Source organism: Echiichthys vipera, assembly GCF_963691815.1.
Source record: "Echiichthys vipera genome assembly, chromosome: 19".
NCBI classification, from domain to species: domain Eukaryota; kingdom Metazoa; phylum Chordata; class Actinopteri; order Perciformes; family Trachinidae; genus Echiichthys; species Echiichthys vipera.
Window position 1 is genome coordinate 23,206,673 of NC_139844.1, and position 27,771 is coordinate 23,234,443.

At 42.8% G+C, this 27,771-nt stretch overlaps 1 protein-coding gene across 1 annotated transcript; it reads right to left on the reverse strand.

The window, feature by feature from the left end:
* Positions 1–1,587: 1,587 nt before the first annotated feature.
* On the reverse strand, positions 1,588–25,687 carry LOC310961726 (uncharacterized protein; the record flags this gene model as incomplete). Its single annotated transcript, XM_083933937.1, has 10 exons — positions 25,473–25,687; positions 22,963–23,865; positions 22,162–22,338; positions 19,564–19,963; positions 15,058–15,754; positions 4,121–4,230; positions 3,904–4,029; positions 3,180–3,286; positions 2,746–2,927; positions 1,588–1,752 (listed from the first exon to the last, which is right to left on the reverse strand). Exons 2-10 carry the CDS (start codon positions 23,840–23,842, stop codon positions 1,588–1,590), a joined length of 2,844 nt encoding a protein of 947 aa, XP_083790063.1. The 5' UTR covers positions 23,843–23,865; positions 25,473–25,687.
* Positions 25,688–27,771: the final 2,084 nt, after the last annotated feature.

The following is a 27,771-nucleotide window of genomic DNA, read 5'->3' on the forward strand; positions in this document are numbered from 1 at the left end:
CCTTTTCAAGACCATGATCCAGGCTCCACCAGCACCTTCACTATCACCGAGACAGACCACTCACCCCACCCTTCATGACAACGTCTAAAGTATCAGTGTTGATTGATCACCTAGCTGGAAAAGGAAAGAAAAGGCAGAAGCAGATCTGTGAAAATATTATTTTATTTGTAGAGCTTCGCAATGAGCAAGGCTCTCAGTCATTATGCTCCAATTTCATATCATATGTTTGTCCAAACCACACAAGAGCCTTATGGTTCTTCAAGGAAGTCTCGCTATAGTTGCAGCCTGACACCAAGCCAAAGACGATAAGCCCCAAGACAAATTTCCATCTTCCTCTGCGTGGACAATGAAACTTTTGAACTTGAACTTTAGCCTGTGGATGTTGATAGGATCCTCAGAGTGGAGGAAATGTCTCTTTGATGAAGGGCTGGAGGGCAGGGCTCCTGACCATCATGGACCTGGCCTGGAAGACGCTTTTCATCGCAGCACTAATGGCTCTACCTAATCAGGCCTGATTGGGGCTGCTAAATAAATACTCTCCGCTCATAATATCATGTGTAACTTAAGACAAAATCAATACCTAGACCGAACACTAATAGCTAGAGGCAGAACAAATGTTTCAGCTCTGGCTGCAATACATTTTTCTTTTAGAAGACAGTGACATTGGCATGGATTTTTGATTCTTCCAAATAAAGGCACATAGTTGAGGATTTTTCATATTTTAGAAAGAAGCTCGTAAATATTACAATTTAAAACAGATTCATGCATGCAAACTAATCAGAAGCAAGCTTTGTTCTATCATCGATGCCCTTCTCAGCCAAATCTTTCGAACTAACATCGTCGAGCACATAAACTCATTGTTGAAATCAGTCTTTCTTCAAATCAATCTCTCAGAAGCAGGAGTGAATCTCAAGATACGTACAAGGAAACAACACAACTGCAGCAACACCTACAGTAATGACAATCAAAATGAATCTGAAGAGCGCAACAGTCATATTCGGCAAAACAGTTAGCGGCAGTCATCAATCATAGATGAATCAAGGTGTCTCCCCGGGAGCCAAAGCTTGATAATAAACACTGGAGTCAGACTAGACTTCTGTGGGTTTACGAATAGGAATAAATAAAGTGAACGACCCTGACATCAGCAGCTAGTAAAATGTTTGGCTGTGCGGACCGGTGGAGTACTGTATGAAAGAGAGCTTTGTGTTACGAGAAATAAATACAGACGGGACACAATCATGTTTGAGTCAAAGTGTTATGTTAGAAGTTTCACAGCAGCAAAATTTAAATGTGGTTTGAAACCTGTGAATTAAGTTAAATGGGCTTGATTTATAGTCTGCTCCAATTCTCTTTTACCATGTCTGTTCCTGTAATTGCAACACCATATACAGCTGTAAAGCAGTGGGCCACCCAACACAGACATCTGTAACATATGACCTGTTTACTATGACGGATAGAAATGATCTCTGGTTCCTTCTACATGTCCCTGAAGAAGACTCAAAAGGATAGTCACATTTATGTTGCAACGGATGTTTTTTTGTATTGTGTTACTAGTTTATTTCGCTTGAGCTCACGTCAGTTGGCGAGTTACTTGGCCAGTCTCCTCGCCACGTCTTTGTAGGCGATCTCAATCTCGGCGTCAGCAGCGCAGGTGTTGGTGAATTCATCACGTGTGTAGGCGTTCTTCAGATACCGCCACACCCCTGACATGTCTGAGGGAATATCGTAGTTGCGGTACTTCTTAGCAACAACCTGGGTAGAGAAGGCAAAGCTGTAACTTCATGTAGCGACGAACAACTTGATTTATTTTGTCAGGCATTTAAAATCTACCCTTGGGCCGTCTTATAACTGTCCCATCAGTTTATGTGCAGTGCATTCCACAAGGTATTTTGAGATGAGTTGTTGCAATTTACATTTTTGTGCCTAACTTTCTCTAAGCCTGCCTCATTTACTGCTTTTTCAGTTAATAAATGAGACAGTAAATTACTTTCAACAGCCCTCTGGGTGTTTTCTGCGCTGCATATGTTCAAGAACGTGATCAGAAAAGAAAACATGAGGAAAGATGAGAGGGAGAAAAACGGTGTGATTCAAATTAACTAACAAAACGTGTCTGTTCTGAACGTGCTGATTGTCTGGCCTCTGGTTTTGCTGCTTGCAGCTGTCTGGAGAACTGTTCATCCAAACAACTTCACACTAGACACTGCACTTCCTTGGGTCCTGAGTAATACACCTGCCATGACATGCAGTAGTTGCATTCCCTGGCAATGTGTAAACGCGTCATCAGCAGTGACAATGCTAACATGCTGATGTTTAGGAGGTAGAATGTTTACCATGTTCCATGAGTGTTAGCACGCTAACATTTGCTTATTGGCAGTAAACACAAAGTGCAGCTGAGGCTGATAGGAACGTCATGTTAAGCAGTTATCTGCTTATAGACCTGCAGGTGGCGCTCAAGGGAAGGGCAGGGGTTCAGCAAGGTCAGTCCCAGATTTCATTGCAATCCATCCAACAGTTGTTGAGATATTTGCATTTGTAAAAAAAAAAAAGAAAGAAAGAAATTGGACCATCAGACACCTATCTATGGTCAGTGGACTCAGTACATTAGTATTTTTTTCCCCCCAACGTACAGCTGAAGAAAGAAGCTTTTTCTCTTAAATTTGGGACTGACCCAAGTTTGTTTTTTTTATTGGTGAGACTTATAGTGGGAATATATTAAAGTGACAGTGTGATGTGCTCCCTCTTTACCTTGACTATGTGCAGTTTAGGCAGCAGGTTGCAGTCTGCAAGAGTGAGCTCGTTTCCATCAAGGAAGCTTCGGTTGGAGCCCTTCTCCTCCTCCATGCTGTCTGCATCTATTTCCTCTGGCAAGGTGCTGTTCAGGTAGTCATCCAGCTTCTTCAGGGCCTTGGCCAAACCTTTCTCTAGAACTGGACACACAAAGTCACATATACATGGTTTCAATACTGTAACAAGGTAAACGTGTGTGGTGATAACCTCACTAGGTGGCAGCACAGCAAAATATATGAAGCAAAGCAAGCCTCAAATACTGGACTCTGCTACTACCTAGTGGAGAAATTTTATAATGGCTGTCATATATTCTGCTGTGTGTACGTGTGTGTGTGTGTGTGTGTGTGGGGGGGGGGTCTGGGAGTGTAAATGGCATAAAATGAGCAGCCCACCAGCGTTGGCCTCTGGTTTGGTGTTCTTGATGTAGGCTGAGAACTTGGCGAAGATGTCATTTCCAGCTGTGTTCGACTCTCTCTGCTTGGCAGCCAGTCTGGGATACCTGAGCAGACGGGGGGACGGGGGGGCGGGAGGCAAGGAGTCGCAGTCAGAGACGCAAGCGGACCAAACCATCTGGATAGCATTAACACCTGGACTGGAGCTCAGCTCAGACTGAAAGCATGTTACACACTCACACCGAGTTGGCCACCTCTCTTGGTAAGCTCTCTCACATTAAGGTCCATTTATAATACAAAAAACTTTACAGGTAATAAAAGAAAGATTTAGTTTATCTGACTTTTTCTCTGCTACTGCTCACACACAGGCTCTGGGTTTCTTTTTCCTTGGGAATGACAACAAAACACAACACACCTGTCTTGATTCTTTTAAAATTACACAAAAGCTGTGGCTAAATAAAGCACATATGGATGCTGCTTGTGTGTCTGAGACATACAGTATATAGTATACTCATTCACAAAAGATTTACAACATCCATAAACAACAAACGGCTATATCGGTTGACATCAGTCTTCATCAAACACAGCACATATTCGCTTTTATTGGACTACAATGTTTCCTGCTCTTTTAACGGTGTCGCTGAAATAAATCCAGCCAAAAGCAGCGTGTGTGTAGTCAGCGATATTGTAAACTACGTGTTGTAAAACCTTCCAGTTGGATTACTTTGGAGGAGAGAGCGTTTCCTCCAGGAACTCCTCGATCTTGTTGATATCGGTCTTGACTTCTCCGTTGAAGGTCAGGAAAGGAGGGTGTGTCCCCGGGGCCAGGTTGTGCAGATCTGCTGGCTTTCTGCAGAGGACATAGGAGATAGTAGTATATCATCATAAAGAAGTGCATGAGCGTGTTCGTGCGCTGGAAGCCCACATTCCTGTATCCCAACCTTTTGAGGTCGACCGTGGTGACGTTGAAGACGACCCCTTTGAGCCAGAGGATCATGAAGAGGCGCTGAGAGAACGGACAGTTGCCGATGCTTTCTCCATCGTTGCCCGCCTGCACACAGACAACACGACAGGAGACAAGTCAGAGCCGGGAAATATGATGCATAGTGGAAACATAGCAATTGAACTGAAAGGATAGTTTGGATATTTTGAAGTGGGGTTGTATGAGGTGCTTATCCGTAGTCAGTGTGTTATCTACAGTAGAAGTTGGTCAACGTGCCCCGAGTTAGGAGAGACAGGCATGGAAGCACAGCAATGTACTGCTGTGGATGGGGGAAGCAGCTAAACGCGTTTTAGCCACCTAAAAAAAGGGACTACCTAAAACAAAATCTGTTGAAGTGTATGCTATATTTGGAATACTTTCACCGCTTTACCTTGCTGTCAAACATCCCTGTTTAAGTTTACACAGGGGGAAGTTGTTTTATACTCCTGTCAATGCCACCAGACTCCATTGACAAAAACAGTCATTTTACCTCACAGAGCAGCTTTACAGTTCCTAAACACCAAAGTCACACAGTAACACAAAAAAAATAACCACCGAGGAAGAAGTAGACCAGTAACTCCTGTGTCCTGTGAGGTAAAGTTACTATTTTTGTTAATGGGGTCTGGTTACTTTGACCAGAGCATAAAACATCTTTTCTTTGTATTTATCAAAGAACATTTACATTACAGCAAACGGATTCTCTCTGGACTGTTGGTCAGACAAAACAAGGCATTTGATGACATCACACTAGGCTCAGGGAAATGTGATGTATTTCTTTTTACTGTTCTCTTATCTTTTATCGAACAACGTTTATTTGAGAAAGTACTTGTTAAACTCATCGATGACGAAAAATAACCAAAGACCTCACGGAAAACTGAGCTATTTATTACAAACATGCAATTTCTTTCTGATTTCGGATCTTCCCTTTTCCTACCAGCAAGTAAATACATACTGGATTTAGCTGACTGTTCTCTTTAACTTTTATAAGACCAGTAAGCGTTGTGGTGGTATGAATGTGAACGCTACGCACACACACATTCTTAAATGCCTGATACAATGTGATAAGGAGTGAGTCAGACCAAAAGTACACTCTGGTTATCCGTAATAATCTACATAAACTAATTGATGTCGATTTCGATCTGGGCACATAACAAAGCATTCTAACCAACACCGAAAAGAAAAACTAAATTGTTGGATTTTTCTAAATGGTTTTGAAGAAGGATTAGAATTAATCCTATATATAAAGCGAGAAAATAACCAATAGGAGTTGCAGGTTGTTCTGCAGCGATACTAATCACGTCCCCACCATGATATACTTGCGAACATGCAGTGAGATCGTATGTATGGAAAGGCATCAGCGGTGACACCTGACCCACTGGCCCAGCTGAATTATACATAGTGATTCCATTACCAGGTTCACTGGCCAACAGGGCACAGAGTGCAGGGTCAGCCCTGTAGGCCTGCAGTCACAGAGGGGTCCACAACACACAGCAGAATAAGTGCAACGACCTGGAGGTCGACACAGATTTGACAGTGGAGATAGTTTCCTTCATTTATGACATTAATGATTTGGAAACTGGAGTTTAAAGGGGACTTATGATGCTTATATTCAGGTTCATAATAGTTTCATTTCTGCTTGAACATTTTTAGATTCTTACACATTATTTTTCTCATTCTCTCTGTCTTGATATATCTGTCGTGACCCTCTGTCTGAAACACTAAATTTTAGCGCCTGTCACTTTAAGGGGCCTTTCATCCACACGTAACCGCAGCTGTGGGCTCCTGAGTTTTTTGTAACCGGAGTCAAAGGTGAACTTTTTAGAAAAGTATGATTTCAGCAGTGGTGAAATCATACTCCCGAGGAAAACTGCAATTTCTTGTCGACATTGTTTGACGTCACACTGTGCGACGGAAAACAGTCAGTTGTATCCATGGAGACTTGTGGAGGACTCTAGACGTGACCAGCCGACGTAGGCGGATTTTGCGGTTTCATTTGGACGGAGATATTTTTTAACACACCGGTGGTGTGGACGGGAACTTTTTTTAACCGGGGACTATTAAAGTTTGGTTTCAAAAATACCTGTGTTGGTGTGGAGTAGGCTTAAGACCCCCTCCTGAAAAAGCCCATTCTGCTCTGATTGGTCAATGTTTCCAGGTCCAGAACTGTAGCTTCACCCTCTACCTATATCAAGTATAATTGTGACATCACAACGTACAGAAGTCCTGACGGCTCGTTTAAAGTCACAGTTTCTGAATGCGGTCTTTGTGCATCTCTCTGTGGATCGAGTGTTTTGATCCTTTCACAGTATTTATACAGCACCTCCACCTGATTTGTAATTATAAAAGACACTTTTTTACAATATCGGACCTTTAAAGAACACATAAGGGAATCTAATCATGTGCAATACCATTATTACTGTATTTATAATGGTCAATATCACAACTTAATGATTCACTTGCAGCACTCCCTTCATTGAAAAAGTGTTTGGGCACTCAGTTCATGTGCCTGTCAGTGCACTGCTCCTAGCAAACACCAGAAAACTATGTCTGAGTCCGTTGGTCCAAAAGTAGCTGAGCCAACTGTATGTACGCCAGCCATTGATGCCCAGTGCTGTCATGCAGCCTGAGCGCATGTGATGCTTCTGTCCGTGCATTGTTATGACTAGGCTCGGCGGCACGGTGGTAACACAATACACAGCCACTTATAATAGCCAATCATCATCTAGAACACGGAGGACAAAAGCTGTCACACACAACTGGGCCTGTGAGTGCACGGAGCCGCTGAGAGATCTGATGATGAGGGGGGTCTAAAGGAGGCAACGTTACTTCATATGATCCATCACATACACATACATATACATATACACTATATTAGTATAGATTTTTCATTAGAAAGATCCGATACCCAGGCTCAGACTAATAATTTGAGTCAATTGTTGCGGTTTCATTCCCATTATGTTTTTTTGTTAAACACATTATGAAAGCTATATTAGCTGTATTAAAGCTATTCCAACTTAATTGTAAAATTTGCCCAAAGGTACCACGCTTAAAATATATCTGCATCCTGGCATTACAGGGGGAAAATCATCTTATCACAAGTAACTGACAGAATAACATTTTCTGCTACTTTGAGGAATAATTAAGGCACAATTGGCTTGTTTTACAGTTAAATCTCTGTATAGATGAGTGCTGGGGAGTAACACTTTAAAGGGGACATATGCTAATTTTCAGGTTTTTATATGCTTTAATGTTTAAAAACACATTCTTTTTCTCATACTGTCTGCCTGAATATACCTGAATTCACACGATGCATTTCTCATTTAAAAAAAAAAGACATCTCACTCTTAATAATATGGGGCCTTTAAAGTAATTTGGTATGATACCTCAATATGATTGAAGGACTCAAACGAGAGAGAGTATAATATGAAAGATTGAAATGACTGCAGCAGAGGACAAGGCATCCTGACTTTTATTCTCAACTATTAAGTCTAAGTCCCATAAATGTTAGATCCCAGGATGCAACCAATCACATTGTCTTTCATTGGAGCTATGCTGTGTCATAATTTGTTAATTGTTTTTGCAGGGCTGAGGTCATTAAAGGAGGTGCAGCCATGTAGGATAGCTCTCTGTCCATGTAGGTCACATCTCAGATGGCAGCATGAAAAAAAGAAAAAAGTATCTGGGCTGCAGCTACTATGGAAACTACTCCATAAACAAGGTTTATGCATCAGACTGACTGCAATGAACACACTTCACATTGAGCCAAAAGTGAGTTTCATGCAAAACATCACAAACTATGAAACTATAAACTCAACTAAATGTAAGACACAACACAAATTATCTATAGCATTTTGTTTTCTAGAATTAAAAGTTTCATGTACTGCAACAACAGAGGGATGCTGTGAATGTAAAGGCATGTGAAGGGTGATACAAGCCAAAAGTGTGTCAGTGAACTCTCAGTAACCTAGCTGACAGTTTCCTAGGAGGTGGCTGAAAGCAGCAAGCCAGTGGATCCAGAAAGCGCATCAGCAATGAGCTTTTCCACCTGCCTCAGTATATTCATCTGCCTCTAACATTTCCCACAGGGCCTCAAATGCATCTGGAATACCAAACAAAACTGCTCTCTCTACTGAAGGGGGCACTTCCAAACTGGCCCTTTAATCTCTCTTTCAGCAGATAATCTGGATTATCTATTGATCACTAAATACATAAAAATAAGGTCAGGGATCCTTCAATATGAAAGCAGAAAGGCTGATTTAATGGATTGTGAGAGATAGAATTAGCCTGCCATGCACTCCCTGCTTTAAAAAAAAGTCTGACTGCCCTTTAATGTGGAGTAATATGGAGTAATAGTACCACAGCGTTGCCCCGATGCGAGCTTCCCACTATCAACAAGCAGCTTCGGTATCGCTGTCACAACAACCCTGGGTCAACATACAGAACAGTGTGCCAGTGCCACTGTAACTCTACCTCTGCTATTGAGTTACACAAGCCTCCCACAACACACAGTGGTGCAGTCCTGCTCATATACTGTCTCTACCTTCCATCAGAACTTAACTTGTGAATATAATGTAAGCATAGCTCTGAGTCTGTCTTACCTTGACAAAAAGCTCGATGTCAGGGTCTCTGTCTTGACTGTTAGTGGACATGATGCCTGGTTCTGGCTGTCACCTGGATTTTTCTTTTCTTTGCTTATCCTTGGAGGTCTACATCCTCCAGAAAAAGATGAAAAAAAAACAGATATCTTCTCTGAAACGATCCTCTCTCCGCTGACAGTGATTCCCCACACCTTAAGAAGCTGTCTTTGGTTTCTTGTCCCTGATTTAAGATCTCCACCACCTTTTTTTTTTTGGTCCTGCAAAGGCTGTCCTCTCCCTCGTGTGTGTGTCCTGTCCAGGTGGCAGGTAGAGCCCTGCGCTCTGATTTAGACACAGATGGAGAGCAGAGCGAGCTCTCACTGACACAAAGTGGAAAACAGGTGTCAGTCTATAACCAGGGGGTGGAGCCCCATGCCTCTCTTCCCACCACTGCAACCGAACTCCCCATCTCTCTACTATCGCCTTCTCTCTTATCTGTCTCATCTCTCCTGAATTTGTCACCTCACTTGTTTTATTATGGGGTCAGATCAGGTTGAAGAGACTGTCACAGACACATCACAAACTATCAAATATACCCAAATTAAATATAACAAGAAAAAAAGATGGATATTTGTGTCACTTTCTACCTGCAGCAGCATTTATATTTAATGCATGTTCACATCTGACTGAATGGGGCAGGTTATATTTCATCTCAAGCTGGAGACCTGGAGAGGATTCCTCTGTGAATTATTGATGCTTGGCTTTGGTTTTAAGGTAAAAAATTGGTGTTCATTTAGGGAAAGGGCTTATATAGGGCATCAAAAATAAAAAACAGGCCTGACTGCAAATAATCTTCATCAGCACACATTGAACAAATCGAGTGGTGCTCACGCTTTGCTTCATTTGAACTGGCACGGAGTTGTTAGAGACATGCCCAGGAATAAAATCTCTCATCCTGTGAATTTGACAGTCAGGTGAAAGCAGAACAAGAGAGACACAGAGGCTAGAGCTAATTTTTAAACTTTCTATTTTTAGAGCAGCCCCATCTCCTGGCTGACATACCAACATGCAGCACAAACCAATTACTGGGCCACTGTTGAAGAAAGAGTTCATTATCAGTCTTTGTGAGGGGAAATGTTGAGTGTTAATTTAGACTTTATTTGTACACATACATGATGAAAACATGATAATGAGCTTAGCCCGTGTCTTCTCAGGTTTAAGTCCCATACAATAGTATTTTAATCACCAGATTTGGTGTTACCACATTCAATTGATTAAGCATGATTTGTAAAGACACACACCTGTCTGTTTAAGGTCTCACAGCTAACGAGAGCAAAAACCAATGGGTTGAAGTAACTGCCTGTAGAACGCAGAGACAGGATTGTGTTGAGGCACAGGGAAAGACAAAGAAATGTAGTTCCCAAGATCATAATGGCCTCCATAGTTTTTAAATGAAAGAAGTTTGGAGGTAGAGATGGCCACCCAGCCGAACTGAGCATTCAGGGGAGAAGGGCCTCTGTAAAACAGGTGACCAAGAACCTGACGATCACTCTGGCTATGCTCCGGACATCCTGTGTGGAGGTGGACACTGCTCTTAATCTGTGCAATGGCATCCGAGCATGGAGCATGGAGGTGGCAGCACACACTGGGGGGGGGGGGGGGGGGGGGGGGTTTCAGTGGCAGGTACTGGAGGATTAGTCAGGGATGATGGAAGCAGTGCAGAGCAAAATACAGAGACATCCTTAATGACAACCTTGAGAGTGTTAGGACCTCTGGGCTGAAGGTTCACTTTCCAACAGGACCATGACACTAAGCACACAGCCAGGACGAGGCAGGAGTGGGTTTCTATAAATGTCCTTGAGTTGCCCAGCCAGAGCCTGGAGTTGAACCCAGTCGAACATCTCTGGAGAGACCTGAAAATGGCTCTCCACCAAGAGGTTGAGTGCAGAGTTATGGGTCTGAATACTTCCGTCAAAGTGATATTTCATTTTTTAACAAGTTTTTGCTTCGTCATCGTGGGGTATTGTGTATAGAATGATGAGGTAAAAAATCATTTCAAACATTTTTAGCATAAGGCTGCAACACAACAGTTATCCTGGATTTGTGCAATAGCCAATAAATAGCCTGGCACCTCTTGTAAAAATGCAACCTTTTTGGCCCCATATGTCTGAAATCTACATGTAGTTTATAGTAAGATCGTTTGGTTAAACATTTAACCTTTTAAACCAAAAAGGTGCATCTGTGTTTAGTTCAGCATTAATTTGTAGTGATTACACACTTTTCTGTCTTAAATGACATCATGTAAACGTTAAAGGAACGGTTCAACATAGTTGTTAATACACTCATTTAACGGTTTTGCGATAGTTTGATGAGAAGATTGATCCCACTCTCATATCAGTACAGTAAATATGAAGCTAACACCAGCAGCCGCTTAGCTAGGCTGGGATGTCCCCTCACAAAATGTTGTTTTTACAGTTCATTTTTTTATATAATATATGTATTGTGGTTAGCAAGCTTCAGAGGTACATAGGGAATGGATTTTGTTGATGGTGCCAGCCGGCTAGCTGTTTCCCAAGGTATCCAGTCTTTATGCTAAGTTAAGCTAGCTGGCTGCTAACTATATTCAGCGGACAGTGGTGGTCTAATTACTTCATATAATGATGTTGAAATCCTTGAGGATGGTGAAACCATTAAGGGTTCTGAAGACATGGCCTCGGTTTGTGTGTCCTCTCGAGACAATAGGAAACTCAAATCACTGACTTGTCGGGCTAATCATTCACCCAAACATCAAACAGTAACTGACATTTTGTATCTCTCCAGAGACGAGGTGGAGGGGAGTGTTTGAACTCTCCACCTGTGTCGACACACTCTTGCCAAACGCGGCGTGTCTTGTCACTATAAGCACTGTCTTAATGAACATCAGTGACAGTAAACCCTGTTAACACGCATCCAAACTATGCCAGAGACTACTTAAGCATATTGTACAGTTGCTATCTTAAACCGAGCGTGTTATCAGACAGTATGGGAATAAAAAAAAGATTAAATAACACTTATTATTAATGGAAGTGATAGCCCACTCTGCAAAGGCCTGCTTTATCACAGACAGCAGGGGAGGAGCCATATCGGAGTCCAGCATGGACAGATAACACCCCTCCCTACTTTTATAGTGCAGCTTGGTTTGGTTTATGGCAATTGTTGAAGATTAAACCGTTGGGAAATCCACCCCCGGGTCGGAGGGCGGGGTGGTACGCGGGGAGGGGGCCAAGTATGTTGTCACTTCCTTGATGAACTATGGTCCACGTTTATCATAATTGTGATATAACGACATCAAGATAGCATATCTCTAATACCTGCATGTGCCGTTTCTAATCCGGAAGAAACTGGGTGAAAGTTAGCTGCAAGGACACACGTATAAGGTTGTTTATGACTTGATGAAAAGACACTAAATCCTCTTTTCCCTAGATAAAAGTCAGAACAATGGACATTCAATCTCATGATATAATATTCATGAAATGTTGGATTTGGCAAAAAGGCTAATACTCTTTTTGGAGTTAACCCCAGTCCCTGACACGAAGAGGAGGACATTTGGATCTCTTCAGTGAATCATCTTCCAGGACAGATTGTAGCAATTACTATGTTTGTTTGCAACCCATTTGTGTTGATTGCGTACACGCATTTCTATCCAACCTAAGCCTTTACTGAAACAAGACAATTTTAAGATCTAGCACAAACTACTGCTGTCGTTCCCTATTACACAGCCTTCGCTGAGCTCAGGCAGATCTCCTCCAGCCCGGCTCACTGATTCTCAATCTCTGTTGTCCAATCAGCAAAGTGACCCCTGCATGTGCTGATAGTACACCTCACGGTATCAGACAAGCAGCCAAACACACAGTGGGATTTACTCAGGCATGGAGTTCACCCCTGGTTTCTATGGCCGTACAGTAAATAAGTTAATTATTATATCAGGCTGCCTCCACACTGAAGTCACTTACAAAGCTTCTGATACGAAGAGATCCCTGCTTGGTCGTGTATTTTGAAGTTTTCTATTTAAGAAGAATAAGTTTATACATTAGCTTTAATAACTGACTTCAAGATTGTATTTAGTGAGCTTAAATAACCTCTACAGTTAAACAGGCTTCATCAGTAAACGCTGTGTTTACTCTGGCTGTAAACAAGTTGATAAGATTTCTATTTTTATTTTTCTCACATGTAGTTTGACTCATCTCTTCTTACTCTCCTCTTCTTATAGTTTTGACCTGTTTTAAATGTTTCTGCTTCACGTTTTAGACCTGCAAAAGGAATTCACAAAGTCAAATTTCTTGACTGTGTAAATGTATCTAGCAAATTCAACTTGTTCTGATTTGGACCTTTTATTGTGAAATGCCTGAAGCATGTCGGTCACTGCTTCAGATTAGTTTACGTGATTATTATCATATCATGACCTCAGGAGCTAATAGAATAGAATAGAATAGCCTTTATTGTCATTGCATTTGCATACAACGAAATTCGAGTGCTACTCCCCCTTGGTACATTTTTAGAAAAATAATATGTAATAAAACAATAAGCAATAAACACACAATATAGTATAAACGATATAATAATGTGAACGGTATAGACAGATGGGGAACAGTATGCAATATAGCACCCTCTGTGGCACCCTCCCCAAAAGAAATCAACTTTTTGTTTCTGTTTCAGCCAGTAGGTCGGGGGAGGGGGGGAGGGTGTCTTCATATAACAGACGATGCCACAGGAGGAGATTATTTGAAAAATAAAAACTCACCTCGTGACATTTGAGGGAGCAGCCATTTCCATTTTGTCATTTTACTTCTCGTGCTGCTGCAGAGGTTTGGTGTCATCATGAGCAGTATTAGTGGTTAAAAAAGCTGTTTAATGCCTTCACCGTGCTGCCCCGAGCTAATCACTGTTAGCCACATTCGACTGTTAGCGACTCTCCTGGATTTCTCCGTTAATAGTTGTTACACGAAAAAAATGTCTATGGCTTATTTGATGAGTTGCAGAAAAAGACCCTGGGATGATTTTACGCCGGAATTTCACCTTAAGTAAAAACAAATCTGAATATTTCTTCCACCACTGTGAGTGACCAACCCTCACACCAAAGAGACAACTGTGCTGAGGATCCAAAAGGTTCCCAGCACACTAAAGAACACACAGGACAGGGCAGCTTCAGTGAGCCTTTTAGAAAATGGGACGTGTCGCTGCTGAGTTCATCACCAATCAAAGTGGGGGAAAAACGCGTTTATGCAACTGCTTTGACTGATGCTGAACAGTGAGGCTGAAGCAAACTGATGGCCGACCTGCAGGTCATTATAACAGTAAATACCTGTTGTAGAAAAGAGTACAGTAATGGCCACACCTACTTAAGTAAGCTAAGCTGGAACTACAAGGTAAGCTTTGTTTGTCTTGGTAAATACAGTTGAGTTAGATTAACATAAGTGACTTAAGTCAGTGTAAGGCTAAGCTTTGTTAGTCTTGGTAAATACAGTTGAGTTAGATTAACATAAGTGACTTAAGTCAGTGTAAAGCTAAGCTTTGTTAGTCTTGGTAAATACAGTTGAGTTAGATTAACATAAGTGACTTAAGTCAGTGTAAGGCTAAGCTTTGTTAGTCTTGGTACAGTTGAGTTAGATTAACATAAGTGACTTAAGTCAGTGTAAGGCTAAGCTTTGTTAGTCTTGGTACAGTTGAGTTAGATTAACATAAGTGACTTAAGTCAGTGTAAGGCTAAGCTTTGTTAGTCTTGGTACAGTTGAGTTAGATTAACATAAGTGACTTAAGTCAGTGTAAGGCTAAGCTTTGTTAGTCTTGGTACAGTTGAGTTAGATTAACATAAGTGACTTAAGTCAGTGTAAGGCTAAGCTTTGTTAGTCTTGGTACAGTTGAGTTAGATTAACATAAGTGACTTAAGTCAGGGTAAGGCTAAGCTTTGTTAGTCTTGGTAAATACAGTTGAGTTAGATTAACATAAGTGACTTAAGTCAGGGTAAGGCTAAGCTTTGTTAGTCTTGGTACAGTTGAGTTAGATTAACATTAGTGACTTAAGCCAGTGTGAGGGTAAGCTTTATTGGTATTAATTAACACATTTAATGAAGATAAATAAAACCACATTATGTTGAATTTACTTAACCTAGTTCTGTTGGTGAGTTCCCCCCTTTAATGGTAAGACTTAGTTATATCTACCATGACTCAATTCCGTGGAAAACATTAAAATAACTGTGTTAAGTAAATCCCACCACTTCTGTTCCTGAGTCAGCCTCTGCAGAGACTCTATATAAAATAAATATACAGTATCTCAGTCTTACCTTGACGAACAGAGCGATGTCCGGCTGGCTGGGATCAGCCGGGGCAGCGCCGCTCTCCTCCAGGGAGACGTCCTCCAGAGTTTTCAGGCTGTAGTCGACGGACTCCTCCGGCGTGGTGTCAGTGTTGGAGAGGGTGTACGACATCACCATCCCGTTCTCCGCGTTATCCTCCTCCTGGATCCTGGGCTGGATCGGCGGGTCGTCACACGGGTCTCCGGGGGCAGCGGAGGATGCTGAGGAGGCCGAAGAGCGCCTGGATCCGCCGTGCGCCTCGCCGTTCACTTCCTGCACCTGCCCGTCGACCCCCCACATTTGCTCTTCTGCTTTAACCTCAACCTCTGCTTTAACCTCTTCATCGTCGCTGGATGAAGAGGACGAGCTGCTGCTTTTGCCCCGGTCTCTGGTGTCCATGTAGTCGGGAGCGCTGTGCTCTCCCTCCGCGGAGACGTGGACCTGAACCCCGCTGCGCAGCTGCTCCTCCGCCTCACCTGAGCTCTCAGATTTGGTGTCGCGGTCGGGGCTGTCCGCTCCATCGCGGCGCTCTTCGCGCACACTTGACTCATCTACTGTGTCAGAGATGATGTCCATGTTTGCTGGTGTTGCTGGTGTTTTTTGCAGACCTGGAGGGTAAACGTGGAGGTGGAGGTGGAGTGCTGAAGTGGTGGCACACAGTCCGCCTGCCTCTGACTGACTGAGCCTGGGCAAATTCCAGCGATAACTAATAGGAGACCTTTGATCCTGCAAGTTAACAAGTAATTTATGCAGAGGTGGAGAGGCGCGGGGCTCCAAGGACACATTGGCATTTAGGAAACGTCAGCTGAAGTGCAACACATCTTGAGTGCAGTGAACACACACACACACACACACACATTTTGTCTTTTGAGTTTAATTAACTTTTTTCACTCCTGTAAACCAGCTCCAACTTGGAGTAACTTCTCATTTTACATCGTGTCGTACTTTGCAACGATTCACAAGTGATTTGTCACGATGACCTTTTTTTTTACTTCACGCTAATAATATTTCTAAGGGACTGTATGACAATTATTAGGGGGAAAGGAGGGGGGTCAGAATTAGGGGAGAGTATGTTTTTGTGTTATTTTTGCTAAAGGGAGGGATTTAATATTTTTTAGAACCACATATTTATATCTGATTATTTAATCATTATTGTCGATTATTTATCTATTATTATTATTATTGTCCATTTTGTTATTAACTCAGTGACATTGATACGTGTTTAATTAGAAGCTCCTCATTTATAAAGTAACTACCAGTTGCATTTAGCATTGTGTTGTTTGTTGAATCAATTCAAATATGTATAATTCCTGCTGTTTTGTGGATGTTATCATTCTATTATCATATCGTTCATATTGGGTTATATCATCATTTTACAATTATTTCTGCCCTGCCTTGGTTCAGTTATTCATAATAAAATGAATTGTACCAATTCAGTTACATCATTTTGAGGTATTGGGGTGTTGTGTTCCCCACAAGTCCAAAGAAAATATTAATAATGCTTTTAAAAATGTTTAAAGTTCATCCTCGCTCTACACCCAAGTCATTTCTGTTAATTCTCTAATGTTAACAACTTGTAATCCTTACTTATGCCAAATAATTAGTTGCTATTTTTTCCTGTATTTTGTCTCATTCAGGAACTCTTGAACCGTTTGGCCTTTTTATTGTCGACACACACTCTCTCACACACACTCGCACGCACGCACGCACGCACGCACGCACGCACGCACGCACGCACGCACGCACACACACACACACACACACACACACACACACACACACACACACACACACACACACACACACACACACACACACACACACACACACAATAAAACAAATGGCCCAGTTTCACATAAGTCCCTTTATTTCCAGAATACTATTTTTTAAATTGCATCAACATGGCAAAGATAGTTATTTATTAATCATATTATATCCACATTTCAAATCCAAGTTAATAATCAACTGAGGCAAACCTGATCTAGTATTTTATTTTTTTCAAATGAGTTATTCAAATATATTCCCGATATATTTCATTTCTCCATCAACGAGTCAGGGGAAAATGATCAGACAACACTTCTCTTTCATAAAACATCAGAAAATGAACAATTTCCATACAAATGCTTTCCGTTTATGAATTTAAATTTTGTAAAAAGTATATATCACAGTGACGTCTGTCTTTTTGGGCGGCGCAGGTATTAATCAATGCATCTAAAAGCGTGAGGAGGAGATCGAACCGATCGTTTCTTAAAAGAGGCTAAAAAAATCTGAGAATCATTACTTTGGGAGATTTGGATTCTACTTGACTATCTATCACGCTAATTAAAAAGCTTTTTGGCAAGAGGCACCTAACTTTTGTATCATTTCAAATAGACACTACAAACAAGAAGTGCAAATTATACATGACCTAAAAAAAAAACACGTCCACCTACTGCCCCTTCAGTCTGTCTCATGTCTATCCTGTAGTGCAAATCAGGGGAACAGCTCTCGCAAGTCATGCCGAAAAATAGTCTTCTCCACCGAGCAACAACAAAACCCTTAAAATCCCTATGACCAAACACTGACCAATAGCAATTGCACTTCACATTTCACCGACAAATACCCATGGTTATGAACAGGAGGGTAGCACATGGTCGTCTATACAAAAGAACGCCCTCCAAACACAACTCTACAAAAATAAAACCAAGACTGACACACAAAGGATTGCACACCTCAGAGAGATGTTCTCCGACAAGATAAAAGGCAAATGGTAACGGACTACTAAGGAGCAAGGTCATGGTGTGATGTGGTCGGCTCGTGGGATGACCACACATGAGCAGTAGCCTGGCACACTGAGGGAGTCTGCTTCCACGTAACATTCAAAAAGAACAGCCTACCTCCTGAATACTTTCATGATTAATCACAGCGTTTGTTTTGTTTTAAATTCAGTGCTTCGTCGAACAATTGGTGGCAAAAATCTGACATGGCCTAGTTCTTTCTTTACCTTAGGGCGCACTCACACTGTCCTTCCGCACCGCGCCCCGGGCTTTAGGGTACTTGTCCCCCCCTCCCTCTCCCCCCGCGGGCCAGGCCCGTTTGTACTCACACTACCTGGGCCTCGGAGAATACTTCTTGCTGTCCATACGTCATCACGCCGTAACACGTCACACGCATTGATGACGTCATGGCAATGCGTGGCTTTGTTTCCAGATCTTTCCGTAGACTTCTGAGTTTTTGTGCGTCTTGTCGACTGTTTTTGATTCTTTTCATCGACCAAATCTGCAGTAAACACTCCACCTCCGCATCACACCAACGTGAACCTTTCGTCACCATTGTTTGAAATGTCCGCGCATGGTCCGTCCTTCTTTTTTCTATGTCCGAACAGGCGCACATAAATGACGTCAGAACCGTCGTAGGCCTCCTGCTCGTACACGTGCAAACGTTCTACATAAGCCCACCTCTCTCAGACGGGCCGTGGACGGCCAGCTGGCCGCAGCTATGCGCAGAGCGGTTGCACTCACACTGGTCAAACGCACTAGGCTTTAGCCGAAAAACCTGTTTTGGCCCGGTGCGGAAGAACAGTGTGAGTGCGCCCTTAGGATATGCAAATCTGTTCTGCGTAGAATTGGAGGATTCAGAATAAACCAAATCTACTGCCACCCATACCATTGTTACAAGGTAGGAAAGGTGTCGGTATGCTTCGAACAAAGTAAGGCGAAAGTGCAGGAACTATTTTAAAAAAGAAAAAAGATCCACAATCCGATTTTCAACCCAAGGCTGCACAGATGTAACAGCGGGCAGCATTCTTTCCAGGGACGATCCCAGCACATCACTGGAGGCAGAGGTGAAAGCAGGCGGGAGCACTGCACATGTGGATGTCAACACAGCCATCGAACCCCCCTCCCTCGACACCTTACTGTGTGAATGAGCGCAACACTATGAATGGAAGATTGTCTGAAAGTGTGTGCGGTTGTGCTTCCTGCCCCTCTCTATGACTTCACTCCGCCCTCGACTGCTGCCGTCCGGTTTTAAAACACTTTCACCTTCAGACGATCAAGTGGGTTTTGAAGCATACTGACACCTGAATGCATCAAAGTCACGGTGTTGGCCAACAAAGGTTCACACTAGAATGCTAGAATCACAGGCTAAATTTCCACTCTAAGCTTTGATTTTTTATCTTTTACTTATAAAGTAACGATGAAAATGACGAGATGATACTAGGTAAAACTCACAATCAAAGCAAAGCCACTATAAAGCCCATGTAAAGGTGTGTTATCTTGATTAAGCCTGCACCAGAGGCAAACCCCAGACATTCCCCTTACACTCAAGCAAGCGAGATGTGTTTCTATACACAGATTGGATAAGATTCCCTTGATCTCCAGCTAATAAAAAGAGCAGCACAATGGCATTAGGTGGTATAAGGGAGGCGTTAGGGGGGTGCTTCTAGACAGAGCAGACTACCTTGGGGAGCGATACCTCCACTTCTTTTGCCATCATTTCCGTTTCTTCGGCTACAGGTGCAAGTCCTCTTGCAGTAAGGGTTGTGACATCTCCCTGCTTCTGTGTTTTAGTGAGGGCAGCTGCTTGATCGTCACCTGTCTGATGTAGACCACCAGAAAGCCCAGCACCATCACCACACCGAGGAAAGAACCCACGACAGGGGCGTAGGAGTACCCGTTGACCCTGGGAGGGACGCTTGTCGTGGGCTGAGGAGGTTCTGGCAACAGTAAGTCCTGAACGTTTAAGAGGGAGCCGTTGTTTGGTAGAGGGTGGATGGACAGGATGTGGCACATGAGAGGGTAAAGGTCGACGGAGCGCATGGAGGTCTTGACGTAATTCTGCCGAAAGGCCGGCCCACGGGCCACGAACACAGGCTGCATGCTACGCAAGCTGTTGTTATAGCCATGGTTTCCACCTGTGAGGAGAAGACAAGAAAGAGGTACAATGCTTTGATGTTAATTATTCCTGTATTGTTATTCTATAGATCTCCAGTTTCTATATCTCATGAGGCAAAGGCAGAGGCAAAGCTAGCACAGCTGCTCTCTCTCTCTCTCTCTCTCTCTCTCTCTCTCTCTCTCTCTCTCCGTCATGATTTACTACCATCACGTCTTGCCCCAGCTGACTGGTTACTGCTACATCAATCACAGCAGCGCACAAGCAAAATTGAAAATTAAATCACAACACACAAGCACAAGGACCTTTAGTGAAAGCTTAGACTGGCTAACTACTGCTCCTAAAATGTATCACTGCAATTACATTCCAGAGGGACTGACAGGATTCACTTAGTGCGCTGTGAGTGAAATCAATACAGTTTATCAAAGCTGCCTGTGATGGCAGCGTCAGTGGGTTCACCTACCATCTGGTGCAGTGTCTCCGATTCATCCTGACTTAAAGGTACCCTGACAGGTTATTTTTTACCACCAGTAACGGTGCGGTGCAGTGTTTTTGTCATTTTCTTTTCCTCTTTAGTTTGTATTGGACACAAATTTGGTCCTGCAAATGGGTTGTGTCTTGATAGTAATCCAAGATTTGCAAAACTTACCCCAGATGGTTTAGGTTTCGCATTTACCTGGAATGATTAATGTTAGGGTAGGCTGTCAGGCAGTGAGTGTCCCAACAGTTCTCACAATTCTAGGATACACATCTAGACACTAACCCCCTAACGGTTTCACGCTATTCCACTCATCGAATGTGGAAGAAAGACGCACAGCAGTGTAGAGTAAACGAGTAAACATGGATATAAACAATGCAGATATTTAAATATTCAAAAAATTGGCTTTGCAAGCACATACTGTACTTCATGGGTGTCAAACTCCAGTTCACAGTGGGCCAAATTTAAAAACTGGGACAAAGTTGCGAGCCAAACTCAATATTTACTAAAAAAATTAAAAAAAAAAGACCCTTCCCATCCCTTCTCTCCAGATGTGTAATGTTGACCCTTTTGTGTGCAGGTCCTTGTTCTTGTCGTGGTGTTTCTTATGTTTTATTCTTTGGTTACAGCCTCGGTGGCTCTGCAGACGAGACAAACAGGTCTTTACATTCATAAACAGATCATCTGCCTCCCATCGCTGCTGAAAGCTCCTGTTCTCCATCTTTCTTTTGGTCATTTTTGGGGAGGGGTGGATTAAGTGTGTCTGCAGAGACTGGTAGCATGGATGCTCATGCTTGTCAACAGAAAAGTAGCGGTGTATGTGCTTTATACTTGCGGGCCAGCTCTCATAGAACCTTGATATGATCTTGCGGGCCAAATATAACTACACCATGGGCCAGTGTCTGAGTTTGACACCCCTGCTGTACTTGATTTCATCTGTTGTACCATCTTGTAGTGTAGTAGAGAAAGTGTATATTCATAAGAAAGAATAATGTAATGTGACCGTACGTTTTTAATCTTCAGCCACCAGGAAGTGGTCCAGTCCACGTAACACAGATAGGAATCATTAATAAGTGAGCATTGCTGCGATTCATGCACACTGGGTCTGCACTAATATATCGGAGTGCCTTTGCTGTAATGCACTGAGAAGCACAGGTTGCCACTGTTAAACGGTAACAGCTATGGTTTTAAACGGTAACAGCTATGGTTTTAAACGGTAACAGCTATGGTTTTAGCATCCAGGTCTATTGACGTCCATAAATCCAACAGCTAGTAGAAACACGTTTTGATATGTGGCATAGGATCGTGCACTTATTTGACTAGGCAGTTTCACATCAGCAGGTTTTCCTTCCGGACACAGACTCCACCAGGTCATTTTACTGATTAACGAGCCTTCGGCACAATAAGAGGTAAATTAGCTGATCTAGTCTGCAGCTGCAATGAAAAACTCAAGACACAGACACAGAAAAATAACTGCACACACGCACACAAACACACACACACATACGCACACGCACACATTCCTGCTGTTTCTAAGGGAAAGCAAACCTGACTTTCTTTGTTAATTACAGCTGGTATTACATGAGCTAGCTTTGGTTCAATGACTAAAAAAGCTCTTGGGAAGCTATTAATAGAGCAGACTGAAGCTACTGTTTGAAACAATGGCAAAAACCCTGTTTAACATGTGAAGGCGCATACTAAAATCTTTTCCCAACACAGCTTTATGAGGCGTGAAAACGTACGCATGAAGGTTCCGGTCCTGTTTTGCATGATGGTCCAGCCCTCCTTGGACTCTATGACGATGGGCATGATCCTGATGTTGTGTTGATAATGGAAGTGCTCGGGTATTTCTTCCTTCTTCCACACCGCCATGTTCTGGTTTGCATCCACCAGCTTACTGTACACCTCATCGAGCTTCCCTGAAAGACAGGTGACAATATATGAGAATCTATTATTTAACATGTTCATTTGTGTGCTTCTGGTTGAATGGACCCAGGCTAGCTGTTTCTCCCCGGTCCCAGTCCTTTTGCTATGCTCTGCTAAATGTCACCTAGTAGTATATTTATTGTACTTGACTGTACAGTTAAGATAAGGCCACAGACAGCAGCAGGCTAGCTTAGCTTAGCTACTACTTACTTTTTAAGAGGCTGGCAGACAGCATTTTTAAATTTTTGGATGGTGCCGGGCTACCTGTTTCCTACTGTCGTTTCCACTCTATGTGCTAAGCTAAGCTACAGTAAGTATGACGTGAACTTAGCTTAGCACAGTTTAGCACAGGGGGAAGCAACTTGCCCAACTTTGTCTAAAGGTAACAAACACTTATGAACATGTTATATCTTGTCTGTTAAATCCAGACAAAAATGTAGTTTAAAAAAGAAGTTTTATGGGGGCTAATGTTTTGTGATAAGCTAAGCTAATCGTCTGCTGGTTCAGGCTGCATATCAGCTTATGAGTGGTATCAATCTTATCTAAAAATATTCATACTATTCCTTTAGTGAAGTTTCTTTAGAGGCCTGACTGCAACAGATGTTTTAAAGTGATACCTTCTTTGGGCAGGATTCCCACCACTGGACTCTTATCCACCCAGGTGTACAGGTCTCTGCTCACATACTCATCCAGCTCTATGATATTATCAGGGGAAAGCTGCGCCATGCCGTGGTCGCTGGTCACTATCAGGTTCATTTTCTCATATAGCCCCGCCTTCTTTAGCTCATTCATGAGGAAGCCGAGCTTCTCGTCAATGCCAGTGATGACTACATCCATGAGGGGACTCTGAGGTCCCAGGTTGTGTCCACTCTCATCCGGCTCCTCCCAGTACAGAACTCCAAAATCCACGGCTGCTTCTTTGGTCGCAGAGAACCACTCAATAATGGCCTCCACTCTGGTTTCAAAGGAGACTGAGGCATTGTAAGGGAGGTACTGATTGGGGAACATGCCATGGATCTTCACATCAGACCCTGGCCACATCGCCGCCCCGCTCCGCCCTCCTGCTTTCTGGATGGTCACCCAGAGAGGCACCGCCTCCTCCCACCACCTTGACTCATAAATACTGTCCGTCTCCATGGAGAAGGACCTGTTCATAATGGGGTCGTACATCTCGTTGGCCACGATGCCATGCGTCTCAGCATACAGCCCTGTCACCAAGCTGTAGTGGTTGGGGAAGGTTTTTGTGATGTAAGCGTTCTCGACCTGCTCCACCTTCACGCCATCTTCAATGATGGTGCGGAAATTGGGCATGGGGACCCGGTCAATGTAATCCCAGCGGAAGCCGTCAAAGGACAAGAGCAGGAGCTTGGGCCGGTCCCTCACACTGTGGCTCCTGCGCCCGTGTTGGTTCAAGCGATGGAGGGAGACCTGAGGCAGCAGCAGGGCCCACAGGAAGACAAGAGGACTGCAACGTCCTCGCAGAAAGAAGCCCAGCATCGTGTGGTGTGTGACAAGACAATCTACAAACACACACAAATGAAGAACTCAGTGAGGCAAAGTGATTAACCCCTCTTATATGACAAAGTATACGGACACACTCACATACTTAGTTCCCTTAGTTCCAGTTAAGAGAAATCATCAGTTAACACAGTTATACAGCTACAGCATGGATTCTTTAGACCATGGGTGTCAAAGTCAAGGCCCGGGGGCCGGATCTGGCCCTCGAATGAATTATCTTGGCCCCCGGGATGATATTTGATTAGTATTAGAACCGGCCCGCACGCCACAGCCGCCTGCTGGCCCCCAAATAACGGCTAAACGGAAGGTGGACGATGAGAACAGGGTGTTTCAAGCTCGGTGGAAGGCAGAGCACATGTTCACAGAGCTGTGCGTCTTTATCTTGATATTAAGGAACATGTTTGATTTTTGAAGGACATTTTCTTTTTTGCTGTTTGCCTGTTGAGAAATGTTTTCACTTGAAATTACTGACAGAGCCATAAGAAAACATTGGATTATTCAATTAAATATTATATATAATGCGGTACACTGTGTTAGGTCTTGGTTCAATAGGTTATATTTAATCATTTTAATATGTTTTAATAAACACTAAACCAGTCCGGCCCTCGGCTCGTAGCAAATTAATTAATTTTTGGCCCTCTGATGTGTTTGACTTTGACATCCCTGCTTTAGACAATAGGTTACAGATAGAAAGATATGATATTATCCATGTCACTCTGCTCTAGTTAAGGCTAAGGCAGGTCACTGGTGATGAGTTACTAATTCATAATCAATGACTCATTTCCAGCCATTTATTTAAGCAAAAAAATCCAGGAAATAGGATTGTTTTTCTCAGTTTCATTACATTTTCTATACCCTCGGGTTCTGAATTGATGGCTGGACAAAACTGGCACTTTAAAGCTGTCACCATGGGCTCTGGGAACATGTAATGGTCCATTATTAATCATTATTAATTCAATTATTAATCCGCTTCTGAGATAAATTATATAATTAATTATGAAAGTAATCACTTCCTGCCCCAGCATAAGAAGTTAGCTCGTACAGTGTAATGAAGCTTTCAGCTCCACCATGGCATTCAAAGCAATAACAAGTCCTATCACCACACTGCTATTATATAGCTATACCCGGCTCTATTACATGGTGTTAGACAGACAGCAGCAACACTGCCATTATGTAGCTATACCGGGCTCTATTACATGGTGTTAGACAGACAGCAGCAACAATCAACATCACAGATCGGGACAGCAGTCGTGTCATGTGTCAGACTGAGACAATAACATGACTGTAATGCCTCTAGAAGAGCGAGCTCCCTACACATGCACTGTTGACATGCAGCCTCCCTGCTCTGACAGCCGGCCACAGCACAGAGGAGATCATGGGGCTCCGTGTTTGAGCGTTTGCGCTGCGGAGCGAACGGCAACAACTCGCGGCTCTGCCTGCAACACTAACCCGAGCACACAGACACACACACACACACACACACACACACACACACACACACACACACACACACAGCGGCGACACTTCACACGCAGGACCGAGGCGCAGGCGGAGAAATGCACCAAGTCAAAGCGCAAAAAAACAAACGTCGTGCTGTCAACAAGCTTACCTTGTTATCGGATCGTGCACACACTCGTCTCGCGTCGCACGAGATAAACAGCCGGAAGGAAGTCCCGCCTATTAACCTACACGTCTAGTTTGGTGCGTGCGTGCGTGCGCGTGTATGTGCGTGTGTGTGTGCGTCGCTTTTATTTACAGATGTTAAACCGAGACAGATAACTGCAAAGACAAAAGGCTGTGCGATGTCTCCTGCATGTGCATGCTCCGCTTCACAGTGAGCTGCATCCCCGAGATCCACTGCGAATGCACCGGTCCCTATGACGTAATGGAGGGTGAGGTGGGGGGGTGAGGAGGAAGAGGAGGGGAAGTGTTATAAATACACATTTTGGTGTCAGTCAGGGTACCAGCATTTTGCGTTAAGGTGGATAAACACATAATTAAATGTGTTGAAATGTGTGAAGGTGACGCAGGTTGCCAGATATCTACGGGGGTTCTGTTTAAACATGTGGAGGCGGAAGAAATGTGCACTCAAAATCATGCTCCCTCCTAAAAATAGTCCCCTTTCAAAGGCATTGTTGCTCTAATTCCACGGGGTAATGCTTGAAAGTGCAATGCAATGGCCGCGCTGCAACAGTAATGACGAACCGTGTCCACAAGTTTAACACTCACAGCCTTGTCCACAGGGTGTCAGTGAAGTGCTGTCTGAAAGTAGTCCGGCCACAGTCTGGCTCCCTTCACACGCCGTTAAAGGGAAAGATGGCATCTCAATCACGGTGCTGCGTCACTGAGACTATTTGGGACCTGCTGACCAGCTCCTCCACGTCTGTAGACAGGAAGACCTGATGCTCAGTACAATAGCAAAGTTATATGCTTTTAATCATCTGTTCATTTGCTATTAATTGCAATTAGCCCAATGTAATATCCATTTTTATTATCTTGATTATGGTGATTAGGATGAAAGGACCAGAACAAGTGATAAATGCACCTTGAGATGAGATTGTTTTGTCAATTAAATGTGCAATAAAATAACATAGCATGCACTTCTAAAATGATAAGCACTAGATACCAGACAGAAAAGCAGTACACGCAGCGGTGTAGTGGAGGGTATACACCCACCTCTTGTTCTGGCAGTTTACAGTAAACCCACCTATCATCCAAAAAGACATTGGAATATACAGAAGTATAGTATCTTTTTTTTTTTCAAATAATTCTCAATAGATGTGCTCGACATATTATTCTGCATGATACAATAGGTAAGCATGTAAGTTACCCACTTCCTTTCTGGTTACATACCCCTCTACCTAGCAGTACCCCACCTCATGAACTACCACTACACCACTGGGTACAAGACATAAAACAGTGAGTCGCACGGCAGAGTTTATATGCTCCTAATAGCTTTAATGCTATATTACACCATGTAACGTTTCGGGCCCCAGCCCTTCATCAGACATGAAAAAAGTGGGGAGACACACCTCCTTATGAGCACCCATGACAGGTCGTGTGAGCAATCATCTTAAAATGCCATTGTATTAAAATGAAAATACAAATATAAGTATATATGCATATATAAATAAATCCACCAAAACGTATCATACCAAGATATTTAAAGTACAAAAATCATGTAGGTAAAAAAAGCCTGCAGAGCCTAAGACATAACCTAAGACAACTGGAATATAAATGCCTGGAACATCAGGTAAACCGTCATAATGAGATGCAATATCAAAGAGAAACTTTTAAATATAAAGGCGCCCCTACCACTATAAAAAGTAGTGATAATACATAAACAATTCAATATTACCATAGAAAAATAAACAAAAGAGAAATACCACAGAGGTGTGTTATATCAGACTTGTTTTGTCAATTGCCAATGCCAAGAATGGCCTTTCAAACTTTGTTAGTCAGAGGCCGAAGAATCAAAAATGCACTGGTTCCAGTTTCCTAAGGGAGCAACTACAATTGATATTGTTGTTTTCTATTCAGGCATCGTATCTTTACTCTAAGACCGTTCAAATGTGTCAGGAAACATGAACAACTCTCTCCCAAATCCAAAATCTAGAGTTCTAAAGCTCAAATTTGTGATTCCGTTCAATTAAATTTTTTTTACACTGCCAAATCATAACAGAAGTTATCTCAGGACACGTTACAGAGTAGGTATAGACCACTCTCTACGACTTATTTATGATTTACAGAGACCCAACAATTCCACCGCAGAGTACGGTGGCAACGAAAACCTTAAAATAATAGTATTCAAATAAACTCTAGCTTTTAGTTCTTCTTCTTCTTCTTCTTCTTCTTCTTCTCTCTTTGAGGTGAGAGAAATGGAGCAAATTAATCCGTCTGCAAATAAT